At 39.2% G+C, this 20,262-nt stretch overlaps 1 protein-coding gene across 6 annotated transcripts in view; it reads left to right on the forward strand.

Moving 5' to 3' along the window:
- Positions 1-20,262, forward strand: part of LOC114646550 (diacylglycerol kinase delta-like) — a 133,967-nt gene that overhangs the window by 93,831 nt on the left and 19,874 nt on the right. For 5 of the 6 annotated variants that reach the window (XM_051923580.1, XM_051923576.1, XM_051923578.1 and 2 more), the window contains 9 exons: positions 1,071-1,217; positions 1,332-1,460; positions 6,899-6,995; positions 11,062-11,172; positions 13,610-13,706; positions 15,102-15,209; positions 15,354-15,467; positions 18,291-18,425; positions 19,528-19,685. In XM_051923580.1, the coding sequence (XP_051779540.1) occupies positions 1,071-1,217; positions 1,332-1,460; positions 6,899-6,995; positions 11,062-11,172; positions 13,610-13,706; positions 15,102-15,209; positions 15,354-15,467; positions 18,291-18,425; positions 19,528-19,685 (1,096 nt within the window). The remainder of the gene's footprint in view (positions 1-1,070; positions 1,218-1,331; positions 1,461-6,898; positions 6,996-11,061; positions 11,173-13,609; positions 13,707-15,101; positions 15,210-15,353; positions 15,468-18,290; positions 18,426-19,527; positions 19,686-20,262) is intronic. The other variant, XM_051923577.1, reaches the window with a different exon arrangement.

Below are 20,262 nucleotides of genomic sequence, written 5' to 3' on the forward strand. Positions count from 1 at the left end.
AGTACACTCTTTGTCTTGCCACGTGGACCTCTGTATGTAGTGCTATCATCCTCAGCTCACTGTCAAGCTCTTTGCTGTATCCTCAGTAACACCACAGTGAAAGCTTGTCTCTTCCTGACAAGAGAGTTTAGGCCCTGATATTCTCTTCTTGAAGTAATGTGGCTTCTCTGTCTTTCAAGATTGGGCTCAATCACTGACACAAGGTTTAATCCTAGGGGAGCAGATCTTAGAGCTATTGTATGTTCAGAGCATCCGCAGCTCGAAGGCTTTTAGAAAAGTGGATTCAACAGTTAATGAAATTACTTTCCTGCTCCCAGGAGAATGGCCCTGCTTACTGCCCCAAAGAAACAGATGAAATGTTGCACCTAGGTTTTAAAGGGAGGTGTGGGCTCTGGTGACTGGATGATAGCATCTTCCAGTTGCATATTTAATGTCTGCTTATAGTTGTGTTGTTTTGTCCATAAGAGTGAGTCAGAGCTCAGCTTGTAGTTACAAGATTAAAGTTAATGTCCTATTAGTCTAAAGGAGTCCCTGCAGACGTGTCGGCTCCTCCTTGATTGACATGTCTTTTTATCAAATAAAAACCTGCTAGCCACATGCTCATATAACTGTTGTTTAGCCACTTATTTAATTAAGTATTCACTATAGAATGTAGGTGGCCTTCTCCATTTCTGACAAGTCTGCTGTCTGAAGAAGTCTTGTGCAAATGAAAGCCTAGCAAAATGTGGCAGTGCCATCATTGTCCTATACTTTCCCAGCACATCTACCCATCTAATACAAGTTGAAATCTAAGTAATCAACGTAGACCTCAGCGTTATCATTTGCAGCGCACCATGCAGTGCATATGTCTCTGTTACACGCCATTCGGTATGAGATTCGTCAAAGTAGTGTTAATGTTTGTGATGTACCATCTGTTGGAATGACAAATGTGATGCATTTTATTACTAAAAATGTTTGAGGCACACCTTCTTTTGGAATGATTGAGACAATAGCAACTAGGCCGGAACACAGTCAGACACACATACATATATCCTTTTATTAAAGTGGATTAATGTTTTTGTTCATTATAGCTGTGGATGAGCAAAACACCCAGACACAAGAGCAGGAGATCTTCACACTGGTGAGCACATCTGAAGATGAAAACAAAAGTGAGGAAAAGCCATCCCAGGGCGTAAATCTTGTCAGCATCACGAACAAAGGGCGGGCACCAAGAAAAGGTGAGTCACTGCTCCTATTGCATTAAAGTGTTGCCATCTGTGGCCCGTCAAGGACAATAAAACAGTTGTGGCTGCCCCACTCCGGTCACAGATATCGGCCTTGTGTTCCTCCAGCATCCAAATCTCCATGCGAGAGGCTGATTGGCAAAGGAAGTCTGTCAGTGGGCAGCTCTGCATCACTTCCTGCCCAGACAGGAAACCGGGACAGCTTACCGATGCTGAACACGAAAATTCTGTATTCAAGTAAGGTCGTTGACTCTTTATTAACCCCTTCTTTTTCTGTTTTAACAAAAGCCAGCGTGTATCTTAAGCACAAAAAAGACATGCTTCGAAAGCTATTCTTATGTGTCGCGTCTTTTGCCACTTCTCTGTCCTGTGTTTGCCATGTGACAATAAGCTTTTTTCCGATTCCTTCTGCTCTAACAAGTTCTTTAAAAAATTATCTGGAAAATGTACAACAAATAATGGGGTGAGTGACAATTACCTTTTTATACCAAACTGCCTTGGTACAAATATGAACTTTACTGTATATAGGCAGTTCCATATTTTTGCCCCCTCTTGGTTTCCTTTCCTTACTTTTATGCACTTGGAAGCAGTAGCAGTGTTAATATTGCCACGTGCACATGAGTACAGTACAAAACCTCACTGCTGTCCTGCGCCATGACAGTCAAAAATGTATTAAAGTACATAACTTCACAATTATAAACCTAATATATAAACCTCTTGAAACAAATCAGATTTGTTAATATTCTTAGCTTTTAATCAAAAATACACAAATATTGTTGACCTGCTTTTATATTGAACAGGAGGTAGGAGGAAGGGATAATAAACTTTGGTCTTGTGACTTCTCAAGCATGCAGCCAAATTTCCTACTGATAATAATAAAAAAGAATAATTTTCAAATAACCCATTTCCAATAATGTGAATTCTGGTGGTTTAGTTAATTTCAGACAGATATAAGATTTGCTTTGTAGTGTTCTGGTATGCAATAACCACATGTCACATTCAGCAAAGATGTATTTTGAACAGTTACTTTTGCATTCTAAAATATTTTATTCCAAGAATAAAAGTATTTCATGGCATCAGTATGGAATGAATGAAAATAAAGAGACAGTCAACAATTCTTAAACTCTGTATGCCTGTCCTTCATTTCCCTAAAATTGGAGACTCTTACAAACAAATCAATCCGAACAAATTAAAAGCACACAACATACCCAACCAAATCTAAACCTGAAAACAGACTCGCTAAGCATAGTCTAAGTCCACCCATGTGGACAACAAGAGATTGAAGAAGTGGAGGTGAACGTGCACCTTCAGCTGACCTAAACAGATTACGGAAGCCTTCACTATCCTCAACTTCACACAACTTGTAGAGAATCAATGTAAAATCAAAGTCTTTACACTTCCAGCTTGGCAGAGTGCCTTGTACCAGAAGTTAGCAGCCAAAGTATTGAAATTTAATGCAATGCATATACAGTATATTCATTTCTATATATACATTTATGTTAATGCTTTATAAACATTCAATACACTAGAAATCACTTCAAGTTTAACTGAAATAATTGATTACATTCATAAACTGCAGTTAAAAAACCAAGTTGCAGTCATCTCAACTTGAAACAAATAAGCGAGATGACTTGTTAGGGCCAAAAATGAATAAACTGTTGTGATTGGACAGCATTTAAATGAAACAAATATATACTGTACTTCTACCAGTGTTCTTCAGCTCTCTCCATGTTAGCGACCATGTCGTTAATTAAATTGAAATTCCCAACCACAATTAATAGTCATTTTCTAAACCACTTTGTCCTGGACAGCGTTGTAGGGGCTGCTGAAGCCTATCACAGCTAGCATAGGGCCCAAGGTATGAATGAACTCTGGACAAGGTGCCAGTCCATCACAAGGCAACCATGTGTCTTTGGACTGTGGGAGGTAACTGGAGCACCCAGTGGAAACCCACACAAGACAAGGAGAGAAAATGCAAACTCCACGTAGGGAGGACCCTGGACGTGAATTCTGATGTCCTTTCTGCATGGCAGCAGTGCTACTACAGCGCTGCCGTGCTGTCCCACAATTAACAGCTAAGATGTAATCCATTTGAAGGTCATTAAAAATTATACAAAGTGTGAGCCATACCAGTTTGAACACTAGTAATCCGATGTCGAGAAGTCTGTACCTCTGTTGGTAACATTTAAGCGTGCCCTAAAATAAAGTGAATTGAATGGAAATATGAGTGTTATGATAACAAACAATAATGCACTTTCTCATAGTTAATAAATACATTATTAGGGATGCATGCGATTGAAGGTTCTGTCACTCGCTGTTTTGTTTGTTACCAAGGATGACGTGTCATCTTTCTCCCTGGACAGATTCTTTATATAGTTTGCTCAGTATCGCAAACCTAGAAGCCAGATGTCCTTTCAGAATGCACATTTGCTGAATGCAATAGCAGGAATTTATTTATTCATATCCAAACATTTCACAGCCAAGTCATTGTAAATCTGTCTGTAATTAAGTAAACTTTCGCTGGCCTCATTATTGGAGATTACCAGAGCACGCAGATGCAGTATGAGAAAATTATCTGTTTTATTAAGATCAGTGGGACAATGGGCCACAAATTCATAGTTAATTGTCTCAGGAACACTTTCTACTCATTCCTGTTTCCTACTCACTATAAAAGTGGGGTTATTTTTTTATTTAATTCTTAAAAGTTTACCACGTTAATAATGTAATTATTTAAAAAGTATTTAGGTATATTCTTGTATATTTCTAGATACATATTACATATATGTACTTAGATACATATTACATGAAAGTTTTTGTGATCTATTTTAACTAGACCAATAAATCTGCACTGTACCATGCTGTGGGTTTGTAAATGGAAGTGTGTCAAATAAAAATTATTTTAGTTTTGTACAAATGTCAAGTAATAAATCTATCGATTAGCTAGTTCCTTATAAGTCTACTTCTTGTGACATACATAGTGTACTCCATTCATCAATTTTTTGAAGTTCATGTACGTATACAGGCAACATCTGAAGGCAGCCTGTACCACAAATATTGTTCAACACTAAACTTAATGAACCATCTGCTTTCTAACCTGCTTAACCAGTTCATCATTGTCGCAAGTCTGTAATATCTCCCAGGGGCAGCATACAAAACGATAACAGTGATGAGCCCAGAGGGACTTTATATCCAACGTCAGAACATACTGATGGATTACTGTCATCATCCATCCATCCATCCATCCATTGTCCAACCCGCTGAATCCGAACACAGGGTCACGGGGGTCTGCAGGAGCCAATCCCAGCCAACACAGGGCACAAGGCAGGAACTAATCCTGGGCAGGGTGCCAACCCACCGCAGGACACACACAAACACGCCCACACACCAAGCACACACTAGGGCCAATTTAGAATCGCCAATCCACCTAACCTGCATGTCTTTGGACCGTGGGAGGAAACCGGAGCGCCCGGAGGAAACCCACGCAGACACGGGGAGAACATGCAAACTCCACGCAGGGAGGACCCGGGAAGCGAACCCAGGTCCCCAGGTCTCCCAACTGCGAGGCAGCAGCGCTACCCACTGCGCCACTGTGCCGCCCGTACTGTCATCATATTTTAGTAAATCCTGAAAATGATTTGAAAAATATGATCTAAATCAAGCAGGCTGTTGCCTGAGAACTCAACTTGATGCAGTTTATGCCCTCATTTATTGGTACATAGGTTTATGTATATATGTTAATTTTTAAATTACCTGTTAACATTACAATAATGATGATGTGTTGTCAATTAGGATACTGATTTTTTTTTTTTTTTTTTTTTTTTTATTTTGCAATAATTTTTCCTTGGACTTAACTAAGATTTGTGGAGGTTATTTACTCCAGACAATTTAATGGTAACTTTATTTGGCTATTGTCTCCTCTTTGGAACAGTTATGAATTGTTTTACAGTTAATTTGTTTTCTAGCATGCATCACTGTTTTGAAGTTTAGTTGCTAGGACATAACGTCCAATTCCTGGAAGTCACACAATGTGATATCACAAAAGTCTGCTGCACTTGTGTAGCTGTATCCAAAATGACAGATTGCTACCAAACCTTTTATGCATTAAAAGCTATACAGTAGAGTTCTAGGTATATCAAAATTTTGCCATTGTCATTTCAGCTTTGAATTCTAGTTGATGATATAAAGAAAATTCCAGGTTTTCTCATCATTCTGGTTCTCTTACAATTTATTTTTATATTCTGGTTCCCCATTCTTGTCCTAGTGGCTCACCACTATATGTTTTCCCATGGCAGAAAATAATCTGGAACAAACTACCGAGACATGTAATTGAAGCAGAAACCTTGACAATCTTTTTAACAAGTATCTGGGTGGGAGAATTGGGACGGCTTAACTATCAGCCAATCAAAAAAGCTTGATGAACTGAGTGGTCTCCCCTTGTTTGTTAAGTTTAAATTAGAATATAAGAACCTAAAAAATTTATAGTTATGTCAAATAAAAAGCTGACAAATTCAATCACAGTGAATATGGTCCATGTGATTTATAAATTTAGTAGCCTATTCTAGATTCTGCTTAAATATCTTTTATGATATTTTTAAAAAATCTTTTATGATAACCTCCAAGGATGTGAAATCACCTAAAGTTTTAGAAGCAATATACAGTCCATTACATTGATACATTCATAAAATTATTTCAAAAACACCTTCTCAACCACTGCTGTCACAATTAAGGTTTTAATAAAAAGACAAAAATCAGATTGTATGTTTAGTTTAACGTTGTTACCCAAAAGCAGCTTTAGTTCCCATCGAGCAAATGTTTCTCAAATAGCATTTTTAATCTGCAAAAATGTTTTTGAACTGATTTTTGAATCTGCTTACTTGTAGGGGCACCCCTGGTGGCAGGGCCAGCACTGTCATTTAGGTTAACTAGGCACCTAGTACAGACCCAGACTTACAAAACTTAAACTCGGACTGTGCTTATCAGCAAGCTTATAATACCAAAGGAAAACAAATCTCTTTGAGATAATATGTATATAATAATAATAAAAAAAAGGTTTGGAAGCACCATTTGCAACTACACCTAGAATAGCAAAAATGGTAGAGCCAGCACTGCCTGGCCGAGGATCTGATTTGTTTTAATTCTGTGTGTCATTATGCTCTCTCTTGGTTGGCTATCAGTTGATTTGGATTTTGCTTCATGAATCAAGTTTTGTAATGTACCAGTAGTGTGATTTTTAAAAGACTAACTGAAGAATAGTATGTGGGGTATGAAGCAGCCAGTGGTTAAGGACCACAAGGCTGTGGCCTGAATGGTCTCTGGCTAGCTAGCAAAGATTGGCACCCACATCTTGTGGACTCTGCTTATCACCCAGTGTATGCCATGTCTTTTTCTCCCACAATTGGTATATGTGTTAATTTAACTGGACATTCTAAATCAGTCCCCTGTGAGTGAGTGAGTGTGTGCGCATTATTGTGTTATGTAATGGATTGATGTGTGATCCAGGAATGGTTTCTGCCTTATGCCTGATTCTGCTCCTGCCTCTATGACTCTAAACTGCAATGAAAGTAACATTTCAGCACTGCTACCATATTCACTAGATTGCTGTTTTTTGGAGTGTTTCACTATCTCTTTTGTAAACTGATATTCCCTAGCTGTGAGCTGCTCTTTGTGTCTTACAGGTTTACGTCCTGGCCACTCAGGCTCACTACCAGGCAACTCGGTCATCAGCCGCTTATTGGTGAATGCAGAACCCTTTAACTATGATCCAGACAGCCTGTAAGTACTTCCATAATCTGACGACTGGCTGTTGCCATCTGGTGCATTAAATTGTGCTTTTATTCATTGTTAAGTTTGCTGTTTCAAACATCCATAACCTGTGCCCTCGGGTGAGCAGAGGTTAGTCATACAGAAGATAAAACAGGACAGGCCTAACCCTGACTCTACTTTGGTGCCAAGTAGAAGTGTCTGTGTGGTGCTGCCAAAAGATTTCCAAAATCCAGACATAAGACTGTAACAATCATAAAAAAATGATACAGTTTGAGTTACCCTATTCTGAAATGCCAGAGACCAGAAGCATTTTAGATATTTTGAAATATTTGCATATACATAATGATAGTGGGACACCCTTGATCATTTATTATTGGAACTTCATTTGCAGTTCCTGAGCCAGACAATGCAGTTTAAAAAGCAGTTTATTAGGGTGGGAGGTGAGGATGGTGAGGAACACAACTGAAATAGCAAACTGAACTCTGTACCGTCTTCCTCACTGTTCTGGCCATGGGGAATGCCGTCAATCAGCTGCATTGGCATGGTTCGTTGGAAAGGCTGTTCTACAGGGCGAACCAAAACCGAAACACTCTCTCTCTCTCTCTCTCTCTCCGTCCACTCAAACTCATGATGTTTACTCAGCTATGCTATTACACTCCTAGCTTTCCTTTCACCACCCCCCTCCTTCTGTCTCATCCCTCATTTGGTGAGTCTGGTGTCTCTGCATTCATTGGTTTGACTGCTGGCTGCTTAAACCCCACCCATTGCTCCCATTGCCATTTCTATAGCCAGCTTGTGCCGTCACATTCTTTATCCCATCTTGGTGCTGCTACGTATTATAGTAATAGCAGAGTTGTGTGTTGACGTGACACAACACCCCTTTTACAAGGGCAATTGCACACAAGATCATTTTTGGTTATCTGTCAGTTTACATCAGCTACCTGTTGTCACTTCTCAGGGAACTGGCTGACAGGTCAAGAATTTCTGTCACATTTCACTCCTTAATGTCCGCTGTGATGGGAGCCATTAACCACCCGACTGAGGCACTATGTTCAGTTTTTGTATGGTGTGGGTGTACACACATAAAACATAACATGTTTTGCCAACATACAAAGGCAGTTTTCAGCAGTGTAATTTTCCTGACTTAAACGGAGAAAATTACTGAAATGCTATAGTAATAAGGACACCTAACTGGAATGAAGCTGCTTTTGTTAACCATAAGCTGTGACATTCTATTAATTCTCAGAATGCAGAGAAGAGGCACTACAATCTATGCTTCTTCTAAGGTGTGCATCAATGCATCAATTTGAACAGTGCTGTGCTGCACATTTGAACTGCCATGACAGTGTTTTCATTTTGCTTCGTGGGGGACAAAACTTGTCGAATGTATTTCAATACTTCATGGGGGGCGTTCTCTTGGTGATTCTTGATGCTTCGCTGGGTACCCCAACCCCCAGATCACCAATCATGTGCCTAAGCTTCACAGAAGACATGTTTACAAGAGGACTGATATTAATAAAGGTAAATCATGTAGAAATGTAAATATGGCAAGTATTATAATTCAGGTTTCTTTTTTTTTGCCGTACATACTTTTCAGGGTTTTTTGCCACACGCATTTTTGTTTTATGCTCGCAAGCAAACTTTTATAAAAGAGACCCCAAGTAAAATTTTCCACTTGGGACGTCATGTCATAGTTGAAAAAGTTTGGAATTTTGAGATTATGGATACTCAACCGCTTTAATAACTTCTAGGTAAAATATTCTTATTGATGGCACCGTTGGCAGTGATTACTACTGTCACTTCATGGATTCAATATCAGGTTCAGATTCTATCCTTACTTTGTCCATGTGGAGTCTGCACTTTACTTCTGTCACTCTGTAGCTTCTCTTCTCGCACTCCCAAAGACCTACAGTATGAGTGGGCCCTGTGATGTACTGGTGTCCTATCCAGGGACGATTCCTATCTGGCACCCAGTACTGCCAGGATTGGGTCACCCTCCCAAGATGCTAAAATTGCCCAAGTAGGTTTAAGAATAAGAATGTGTGCTTTATTGTTATTATATAATATGATGATAAAGAATTCTCTGTTACTCAATTACTGTCTCTTAATCATAGTTAAAGAACACTATGAAGCTCAACAAAAAAGTGATTATCGTTGCTCAGATAAATATTACTTTTTCAGGTCTTGAATCTCTGCCCAGTCCCGTTCAGTGTGGACCCTCCATATTCTCCCCAAGCCTTTGTGGATTTCCACCTACATCCCAAATATGGGGTGATAGGTTACTTGTTGACTTTAAATTGACCTACTGTCCTACTTGCCTGTCCTATTAACGTGTAACATGTTGCCATGATAAAGAAGAATGTATTAACATACATTGCTTTCTTTTCCATCCATCCATTATCCAACCCACTATATCCTAACTACAGGGGTCTGCTGGAGCCATTCCAAGCCAACAAAGGGCGCAAGGCAGGAAACAAACCCCAGGCAGAGTGCCAGCCCACTGCAGGGTGCGCACACACACACCAAGCACACACTAGGGACAATTTAGAATCTCCAGTGCACCTAACCTGCATGTCTTTGGACTGTGGGAGGAAACCGGAGCGCCCGGAGGAAACCCACGCAGACACAGGGAGAACATGCAAACTCCACGCAGGGAGGACCCGGGAAGCGAACCCAGGTCTCCTTACTGCGAGGCAGCAGCGCTACCACTGCGCCACCGTGCCGCACACATTACCTTCTTTTATTTGATATAATTGCATATGAAGTTTAGGACCCTCTTTTTAAATTTGTTTCAGGTTGTATAAACTCAGTTTTATAACCAGTCAAAAGAAATGCACATTTCATACTAAAGGGAATACATAGGTCACAATAAGTAAACATTTTCTAGCATTTCAGTCACTAAACAATAAATGGATAAGGTTATGGTACATAGTGGACATTATGGGGTTTGTAATTAACATCTTGCAGCTCATACTGCTCCTTTGACAAGCTGAAAGTAAAGGAAACAGCATCTGACATTCTTGTAGTAATTATTCTGTTATATCCAAATTTTATACTTACTGAACTATAGCCTTACATTAGACTGGCAGACCCAACTTTGGGTCCTGCCATTACGTCCATTGCCAGTGTGTCCTACTGTGGACTGGCATCCTCTCTGGGGCTGGTTCCCTCCTTGTACCCAGTTCTGCCAGAGTAGACACTAAGTCCCAATAATCCTGAACTTGAAAACTGGTTTAGGAAGTGTATGGATAGATGAACAGATAGTTAGAACAGAGCAAAATGAGTATTATTCTTTTTTTCTCTTTTTACTTTTGAAAAATTAGCCAAAGAGCAACTGGCAAAAGACAATCCCTGGTATAACCACAATTACAATGACAAACTATTGCATCTTTGAAATGAAATAGATTAGAACAATATACTGTATTGTAAAAAAAAGGTTATCCTTATTGTTGCTGTGAAGCAGTTTGATGCAGAAAATTCTTGGTGTTTTAGACAGTCCAAGCCTCTACTGTTAAAGGAGAGTCTGCATGTTTTTCTAGTATGTGCCAAAAAGGAATTCATACTTGAGTTATAAAAGAAATCCCCCTTGATGATGTCTGGATAGATTAGTAAATACACAAGTCTTGAAGTCAAAGATTTCAAAAAGGAAGGAATATAAATTTGGTAAGAACGTACACTGAGAGCTAATGGTGGAAAGAGAGAAGCAGTAGAGGGCTGCACTCTAATCTACAACTCTTTTGCAATTTTTAGTGGAGTGCTTCCTGGCCTACAGTAATGTGTGGTCTGAGCAGTTTATCCAAAGGTGACCTTTGGCTACTCTACGTTTGGAAGTTGACGTCATTGCAGCACATGCAGGACATTATGCTGCATTGACTTATTCCTGCATTTTTCATTAGACAATTGTAGGTCTTGGGAGAGAAGTGTTGTATAAACACGGCAAGTCAGCCACAACATGCATGTCATTTGTTTAATGTTACATTGCCCAGTACTTAGGATCCAGTTGCTACCTCTGTGTTGTTGAATGGTTGTACAGTTACACTAAAGTCTTCTGACCCATTGCTGCACTGTTTTTCAGTGACTGTTATACCGAGAAGTGTGTCATGAACAACTATTTTGGCATCGGACTGGATGCAAAAATCTCTCTTGACTTCAACAACAAGCGAGATGAGCACCCAGAGAAGTGCAGGTAAGGAGATATGATCTGTGAATGTAAGTGCAATTGAGTTGAATTCAAGGTCCAACAAACCCTTTTCTGCTTGGTGTTTGTCTGTAGTCCTCCTTACAAGAGATGAGAAGCCATTACTGATTCATCTGTCAATAAATGCCATTTCGGATTGCCTTTAAATACAAGGGTATGCAGAAATGCCAAGATCACAGTGAATTTTCTCAGTCTTGCTTTTCATCACTTCATGACCCACGCAGATTTGCAACTGTTGTTGAGCAGTTAATGATCCACCCTGAAGTCATTGTATGCAAGAGAAATCGGAAAAGCCTAAAGTTAACATTTGACATGGGGTCTTACAAGTCACTATAAGCTCACAATTTGCACCACCCTGCTAGAAACTTGTTACTCAACAACAACATTTATTTATATAGCACATTTTCATACAAACAAGTAGCTCAAAGTGCTTTACATAATGAAGAAAAGAAAAATAAAAGACAAAATAAGAAATTTAAAATAAGACAACATTAGTTAACGTAGAAAAAGAGTAAGGTCCAATGGCCAGGGGGGACAGAAAAAAACAAAAAAAGAGAAAAAAAATAAAATCTGCAGGGGTTCCAGGCCACGAGACCGGCCAGTCCCCTCTGGGCATTCTATCTAACATAAATGAAATAGTCCTCTTTGTATTTAGGGTTCTCACGGAAGGACTTGATGATGATGATGGTCATGCAGACTTCTGGCTTTTAATCCATCACTGTTGGAACATCACGATGCTTTCAGTAGACCAAAAGAACACCGTAAACGGAAACAGAAGAGAGAGTAGGGGTTAGTACATATTTTAGAGCCACCATGAATAGTTATTATAATGAATTGGATATACAGAGTATCAGGATTAAATTACAGTGAAGTTATCAGAAGGCCATGTTAAAGTAATGTGTTTTCAGCAGTTTTTTAAAGTGCTCCACTGTATTAGCCTGGCGAATTCCTATTGGCAGGCTATTCCAGATTTTAGGTGCATAACAGCAGAAGGCCGCTTCACCACTTCTTTTAAGTTTTGCTCTTGGAATTCTAAGACACTCATTTGAGGATCTGAGGTTGCGATTTGGAATATAAGATGTCAGACATTCCGATATATAAGAAGGGGCGAGATTATTTAAGGCTTTATAAACCATAAGCAGAATTTTAAAGTCAATCCTGAATGACAGGTAACCAGTGTAGTGATATCAAAACTGGAGAAATGTGCTTGGATTTTCTTTTCCTGGTTAGGATTCTAGCAGCTGCATTCTGCACTAGTTGCAAACGATTGATGTGTTTTTTGGGTATTCCTGAGAGGATTGCGTTACAGTAATCTAGTCGACTGAAAACAAACGCGTGAACTAATTTCTCAGCATCTTTCAATGATATAAGAGGTCTAACTTTTGCTGTGTTTCTTAAGTGAAAAAATGCTGTCCTAGTGATCTGATTAATATGCGATTTAAAATTCAGATTACAGTCAACAGTTACCCCTAAGCTTTTTACCTCCGTCTTGACTTTTAATCCTAATGTATCCAGTTTATTTCTAATAGCCTCATTGTATCCATTATTGCCAATCACTAAGATTTCAGTTTTCTCTTTATTTAGCTTGAGGAAGTTACTATTCATCCATTCAGAAATACAAGTCAGACATTGTGTTAGTGAATCAAGGGAATCGGGGTCATCAGGTGCTATTGATAAATACAGCTGTGTGTCATCAGCATAGCTGTGGTAGCTCACATTGTGCCCTGAGATAATCTGACCTAATGGAAGCATGTAGATTGAGAAGAGCAGCGGACCCAGGATAGAACCCTTGTGGAACACCATATAAGATATCATGTGTCTTTGAGTTGTAATTACCACAACTAACAAAGAATTTTCTCCCTGCCAGGTAGGATTCAAACCAATTTAAGACACTGCCAGAGAGGCCCACCCATTGACTAAGGCGAATTCTAAGAATATTATGATCAATGGTGTCAAATGCAGCACTCAGATCTAAGAGGACTCACATATTCTGGGGCTTTTTAGATAAATGCTGGCTGCAAAATCAGCACCAGAGACTACCCCTCTCAGGTTCAGACTTATAACATTTTGATCACCCCTCATAGGTATTGAAGAGTAAAAAATATGAATATGCTTGGACATGTTCTTGACATGACATTATTGACACTGTCACAGTTCTTCAGTTCTCCTACAGAAATTGCACCTTTAAAGATTTAAATGTGTTCCTGCTCCCATGAAACCTGCAGAGATATTCAAGATAGTTAGGACTTTAAAACAATTTTGAATAGAACAGGTGATCCAGCCCAAAAAGAGCTCACCAATATTATTCAGAAAGTTTCTCCCATTACAACAAAACATGCTTTAATGAGCCTCTTTAGAGGTGAAGCCCTCATTGAGATATTTTAGAGATGAATTTTTTCCCCCCCTAATTTCCTGTTCCCTTCAGAAGTCGCACAAAGAACATGATGTGGTACGGTGTGCTTGGAACCAAAGAGCTACTTCACAGGACGTACAAAAACCTGGAGCAGAAAGTGCTGCTAGAGGTGAGTGTTGATCTGTTTACCTAATAAAACCTTGCTGCCCTTATCGGCTGTAATGAGCCATTAAAATTGCAGAAGTGTTTTCATAAATTTTGTTTTTATACCAGAAAGCTTTGTTAAATGCCACCTGCAAGCCTTGTATCGTGCAACAGTTTCTGAAAATGAAGGTCTTGATCTAAGATACAGAGCCATCCACTGACGTGTTTTATAGACTTCAAGACTTGATCTAGGAGTTGAAGTCAGAACTAAAGTTTTATGCTGCATTCCATTTGAAGTGGAAAGTCAAAATGTCCGTCAGCGTTTGTCCGAATTCAGATCGTGTTGTTAATCCAAAATGGTGATGTACACGGTAAACTTGAGTTACAGCTGTAGCATTAGATGTAGTGTTTATGAGCCCTTCTGTCTATTTGTTTCTCACACACACTACTGTCCAACTTCTATCAGTGGACATGTTGCTGCAGTGTTTGGATCAGCAAAATACTGTGTAATGCATTGTTATCAACTGCTATTTATTCCAATGTAGCAGTCACAACAAAGGTTTTCCTGCATGTGTCCATATTGGTTTTTATGAATTTTTACTGGAATGCAGTCAATTTCGATAACAAACATCTGAGATGGAACACAACATTACTTATATGGTCTTGGCCACAAACTTGCTCAGGATCTGGAGCCTTTCTGCAAACCCTTCTAAATAAGTGGTCACTTGTAGAGCCATGAGGTGTAATGCTCCCTTTAATCTGTCTGTTTTAATATGTGATCAGTCACCACTTAACCTCTTGGTCTTTGAGGGTATTGTCACACACTGTCCTTCTGTGCTTTGAACTATTGTTTGAGTTCACTAGTTCTGTTTTCTCTTTAATCTGTTAGGATTTTTCTCTGGTTATTTTCAGAAAATTGAATATAATTCTCTCCAAATTTTCAGATTTCTTTTTTTTTTTTTTTAAATGGTTTTATTAAGACAGAGCTAAAGTTATACTGCATTAATGTGGCAGAAATGATTTGCTGGTCTTCACATACAATAAAATTTTGTTCCATTCAACTTGTGACCTCTTCTGTGTTCTGTCATTCTCCTCTGCCATGTCGGTAAAATGTGCAGATTTGGTAGCAAAGAATACTCCTGCACATGAACTGAACTAAAGAGCCTGTCCTGCTCTTAACCAGATAAGTGAATTAAACCTCTTTCATCTTAAGCAGGGGATCTAATTCAGGTTTCTTGACGGCATCACTAAAGTTGAACCAGAAGAAGGTTTGAATTACGTATGGAACAAGGACAAATTTGGAAACTAAGGGAAAGTGTATTCAAAACTAAATCCAGAAGATACTTGGAGTGTAGAAGACAAATAGTAAAACTAAAACCTGTCCAGTTTATCGAATTTATTTTGGCTCTTTTCCTTCTAGTGTGATGGCCGACTCATTCCCTTGCCCAGCCTGCAGGGCATTGCAGTACTGAATATCCCCAGCTATGCAGGAGGGACCAATTTCTGGGGAGGGACCAAGGAAGATGATGTGAGTTCCACTTGGAGAATACCTTTGTTTTAAATCTGTCCATTCAGTCTTTTTTTACTTGCAAGTACTGCTGGGTATGGTGGGGTAGTGAGCTCAGAGAAAGATGGTATAGAAAAGGTAACCAAGGTTCATGTATTTGTCTAGAACTTTACAGCACCCTCATTTGATGACAAGATTTTGGAGGTGGTAGCAGTCTTTGGCAGTATGCAGATGGCGGTGTCAAGGGTGATCAATCTTCAGCACCACCGCATTGCTCAGGTAAGGCAGGCTTTTCTGGTTCGTAAGTGACAGCTTTATTGGTACAATTGCAGATCCAAATAACTATAATTTAACCTAAATTAATTTCTCTGTTACAGTAGGGCTGTATGATTAACAGAATATATGTCAAGATTGTGATTTGTCATCATGTTAATGTTTAAATGTAATTACCGTATACATTATAAAGAAGTTAAGCTCCATGTGTTCAGTTTTCCATTTTTGGTTGGTTTTTTTCCCCCTTTTAGATCTGCTCACTGTAGAACAAATACATTGTAGGGGGAAAAAACAGCCAAACAGCAATTAGCATGTGCATTGCCTATGGTTAAACTGAAATAGGAGTAGCCAGAACACCATATATTTAAAAATTCAGACTTTTTCAATATACTGTATTTTTTTATATACGTTTCAGACTGAAACATAGTTTATACAAATAAATGTGTTAATTGTGCACAATGACAGTACATTACCTTATGTATATTCAGAAAGCTATAGGGTTTCTGAATATACATAAACCCTAATCACAACATAACGTCAGCTTCCACTGTACATGTCAATAAATGTATAATTATAACATTAACACAAAACCTTTAGCACTGAAATAATTATAGTCCAGGATGTTGAAGTTTGTACAAAAAATGCTATTAATGTTATATAGGCTGTAAAATAACAAAAAAAACAATTGTTTTGTTCTGTAGCGCATGCTCCCAACCTCCTCCTATAAGTAATAAGAATAATAATACATTTTATTTATTTGTAGGCGCCTTTGTAAACACTCAAGGACACCAAACAATAGACAAAACACAGATTATAAACAAAATTAAAATACAAAAATTTAAATCGGACAGAGCAATTAAAGAGAAAAAGCAGTCTTAAACAAATGAGTTTTAAGTTTAGATTTCAAAAGTGAAAATGATTTAATATTTCTAAGCTCAGGTGGTAGTGAGTTCCAGAGCTAGGGAGCTCCCCATAGTGGTAAGATGGACGAAGGGGACAGTCAAGTGGATGGAGGAAGAGGATCTAAGGGTGTGGGAGGGAATGGCAACATGGAGGAGGTCAGACAGATATGGAGGGGCGAGGTTGTGGATAGCCTTAAAATATAACAGAAGAATTTTGAATTGAATGCGGAACTTAACCAGAAGCCACTGAAGCTGCTACAAAACAGGAGTGATATGGTGAATAGAGGGGGTTCTAGTAATGATGCGGGCAGCTGAATTCTGGACCAGTTGAAGCTTATAAAGAGATTTGCGAGAAAGACCAAAGAAAAGGGAATTGCAATAATCCAGACGAGAAGTGACAAGGCTATGAACAAGGATATCTGCAATTAACATGGAATCAAGAACAAGTTGTTTCTAACTCCTGCCACCACTGCTATTGACAAAACACAAGACCAAACACTGCCTTGTCATGTCCTTTGTTACTGTTTCAAAGTGCCAACTTTAACACATACAGTTATAAGATGCAACATGAAAATCAAACCAACACATGTAATGGCACAGTGGATAGCACCGCTGTTTATCTCATAGGCATATTTTAATACTTGGTGTAATTAAATGTCATAGGCATACTTAATAAAAGTCTCCATAAAAACCAAACCAATCCAACACCTTACCTGTGATCTTAGGTCTGTTGCATGGCAAAAAAAAAAAAACAATGAATGTGATCTGCACCAGAGAGCTTTCCAAATTATTTTATCATGTCAGTATGTTGGTTAATGCAAGGGATTTTTTAAATTATTTTTATACTTTTGCTATTCCCTTTTCAATGATTCATCCAGTGTGCAATTTATATAGTAAAAGCAAAGCATGTTATTGATCTTGTTGTTAAGGACTTACACATATACTGATTTTAGAACCACCTGGAGTACTTCCAGTGTAACAATATGCTCGTTTGGGTCATGCAGAACTTCTTGGGAAAGGAGGAGTCTGTACCCAGCATCTCCCTTTAGAGGCACCTCAGGACCTCAACAAGGATGCCTACCAGAACTCCAATTTCCATGTGGCCCTGCATGTGTCCAAAATGGGAGCCATACCAGAGGGATGCTGCCTCCCAGTGTACTGGAGGAACACCCTGTCCCGGGAGGCAGTCTCCTTCTGTGCTTCTGCTGTAGTCTGTCATCTGAAAAAGGAGCCATCAACCACCCTTGGTGAGGTGCCTGCCCCTCCACATCCTCCTTTATTAGTTGTGTTAACCGGCTTTGTCAAGGAATGTTTCTAAGTCAAAGGGCCTCAGTTAACGGTGCCATTTTTTTCATCAGGTGTATCAGAATAATAACGTCATTTATTTTTATAGCACATTTTAGTACAAAGAATGTAGCTTTATGTGCTTTACAAGATCGTTAATGAGAAAGTTACAAGAAAAGAAAAAAACAAATAGATTAGGAAAGAATATTATTAATAAATAACAAAGGGAAAATATAAATATTTGATACAATCTTATAAAACAGATATATATTAGTAGAAGGCTAGCATTTTTTTATACATACTGTATATCATAATGTCAGTCTCTAAAGATGAGTGATAAGGTCAGATGGCTGGCAGGACTGGAAAAAAAAATCCAGTTAAGCTGGAGAAAAAAACAAAACCTGTAGGGGTTCCAAGGCCAAAAGACCACCTAGCCCCCCACTTTGCATTCTACCCAACATTAATGTGCTTAAGTCATTCGTCATTGTTTCCAAGCTTCGTCCCAGAGGATTTGATGCAGTCGGTCTTGTGGACAGCTGGGGTGCCTGCCTTCCATTTTAGCATCACAGGTGGCTGCACATTGCCTCAGCCGGGTGGTGGTGGTGGCGGCACAAAATACAGAATTTTTACTTTGCCTTTACAGTGTCGTACTGTGAAGATCACCATTCTGGGAGATGAAGGTGTTCCAGTGCAGGTGGATGGAGAGGCATGGGTCCAGCCTCCTGGGTACATCCGGATTATTCACAAAAACCGAATGCAGACGCTCACCAGAGACCGGGTGTGTAATCACACATTTTCTTCCTCATTTCCTTGTTCAGCCATTCTACTTAAATGATTTCAGTGCACAATTTCTTAAAAAAAAAAAAAAGAGAATTTAGATACAAAATGGCAAAGGTACTTCAAATGATGACAAGACAGAATAACAACACCATTTTTTGTGCAGTCTCTTTTGTCAAGACAATGGGGAGACTTCTGGTGTGAATCCTCATTGAGCTCCCGTCCTTAGCCTAACTATGGATGAATCTGAGCATGTTGTTCACGTCCAATACTTGTGCTGTCTTCTCTGATTTTTTTCCAGAATCTTACACTGCCATCATCTTGGTAGATATGGCAATTTTAAGATCTGCCTAGGCACTCCTGTGAATAGAAAACATTAACCTCACGTTTGGCCTTTAGTAAAGATCCTCATGAGACTTTCCATTATAACTATTTAACAATTAAAGTTTTCTGTTGTCTTTTTAAAGCATAGAAAATGTAATCTGATTCTGTGTTGCTGTCTTAAATCAGGAATATCTGAAGCTGAATCCTGCTCATGTTTTGGTGCATCCCTGTTGTCTCTCTTCTGTGGTTCTCTTCACAGTACTCTAGTGGGTTTGCCTCCTGGTGGTCCCAGACTCCACTGCAGCCCGGTTTTAAACAGATTCATTTAGTGGAGTGATGATCCAGCTCCAAGGAAGCTTTGTCTTCTTAAACCAGTGTGCATTTAAAATATATACTCCTTTCAGTATGCTTGTTGTTAGTGGTCCAGCCTTCCCAGTTTCTCTGTGTTAGGTGTGAAATAATGTCAAGTCAGCTTTGGCATAGTATAATTAACTACAATTATGTGCATTTGTGATTCAGCCAATTTTTGGTTACAAGTGTTAATAGTTGTCTCTGGGGATCCACATTTGGTTACTATGCCCTGAGATTATGCCTTTTGACTCACGGCAGCCTGTATATAGTGCAACTAGGCATTGTTTTCTACTGACCATAGAAAAATGGGTGCACATCTTTTTTCCAGTAATGTTCAACTGATCTGTACAAAATATGTCAGTATTGCTGCTGCAGTAAGCTTTGCCTAGTCTGCCAGCATCTTGAGTGATTCTTTGTTTGCTTCACAGGCTTTTGAGAACACTTTGAAATCATGGGAGGACAAACAGAGATGCGAGTTTCCAAGACCTTCATCCCAGCATGCTCTGCTGCCACCAGAGATTGTCTCAGAGGAAGAGGCATTGCAGATCAATCAGTTTGGTCAGGCTGCTGGAGCACTCATACGCAGGTGAGGGATTGACCTTGCCTCAAGCAGAATGTTTTTGTGACAGTCAAGTCGCAAGCTGCTTAAGAGCTTGTAAGCATCGTAGTGCACCCTCTACTGGCATTATTAATCGTCCAGCAGACCGTATTGTCTTTATCACACTGGTCCCAAATGAGTGATACAGACATCACTTCTTGGTTCCCATTACATGGCTTCTAGTTGAAATGGATATCAAACGTGATAAGTGCTGCTCTTGTCACCGGAGGATGTCAGATTACACAACTAGTAATCTCAGGAGACAATTCCGTGATAACGTTCTAACACAGTTTCATATTTCCAAAGTGTCACATGCTCGTCCCTTTTTCCGACAGCGTATATATAACAGAGCTGCATGACAGAGCTGGTGCTGATACAAAGGCTTTAGAGGCATGGCGGGTTCAGCCACAATCTCTGTCCTTTTTTTGATTTGCCCCCCACGACTACCGTAACCTATTATCTATGGGGGAGGAGTGAAAGTTTTAGATTTGTCAAAAATTTTGATCTCCGTTTTTTGACAGGTCTCAAAGTTTTAAAGTCCCTTGATACCCAAAACATTGATATC

This window comes from Erpetoichthys calabaricus, chromosome 2, assembly GCF_900747795.2.
Source record: "Erpetoichthys calabaricus chromosome 2, fErpCal1.3, whole genome shotgun sequence".
Classification (NCBI taxonomy): Eukaryota; Metazoa; Chordata; class Cladistia; order Polypteriformes; family Polypteridae; genus Erpetoichthys; species Erpetoichthys calabaricus.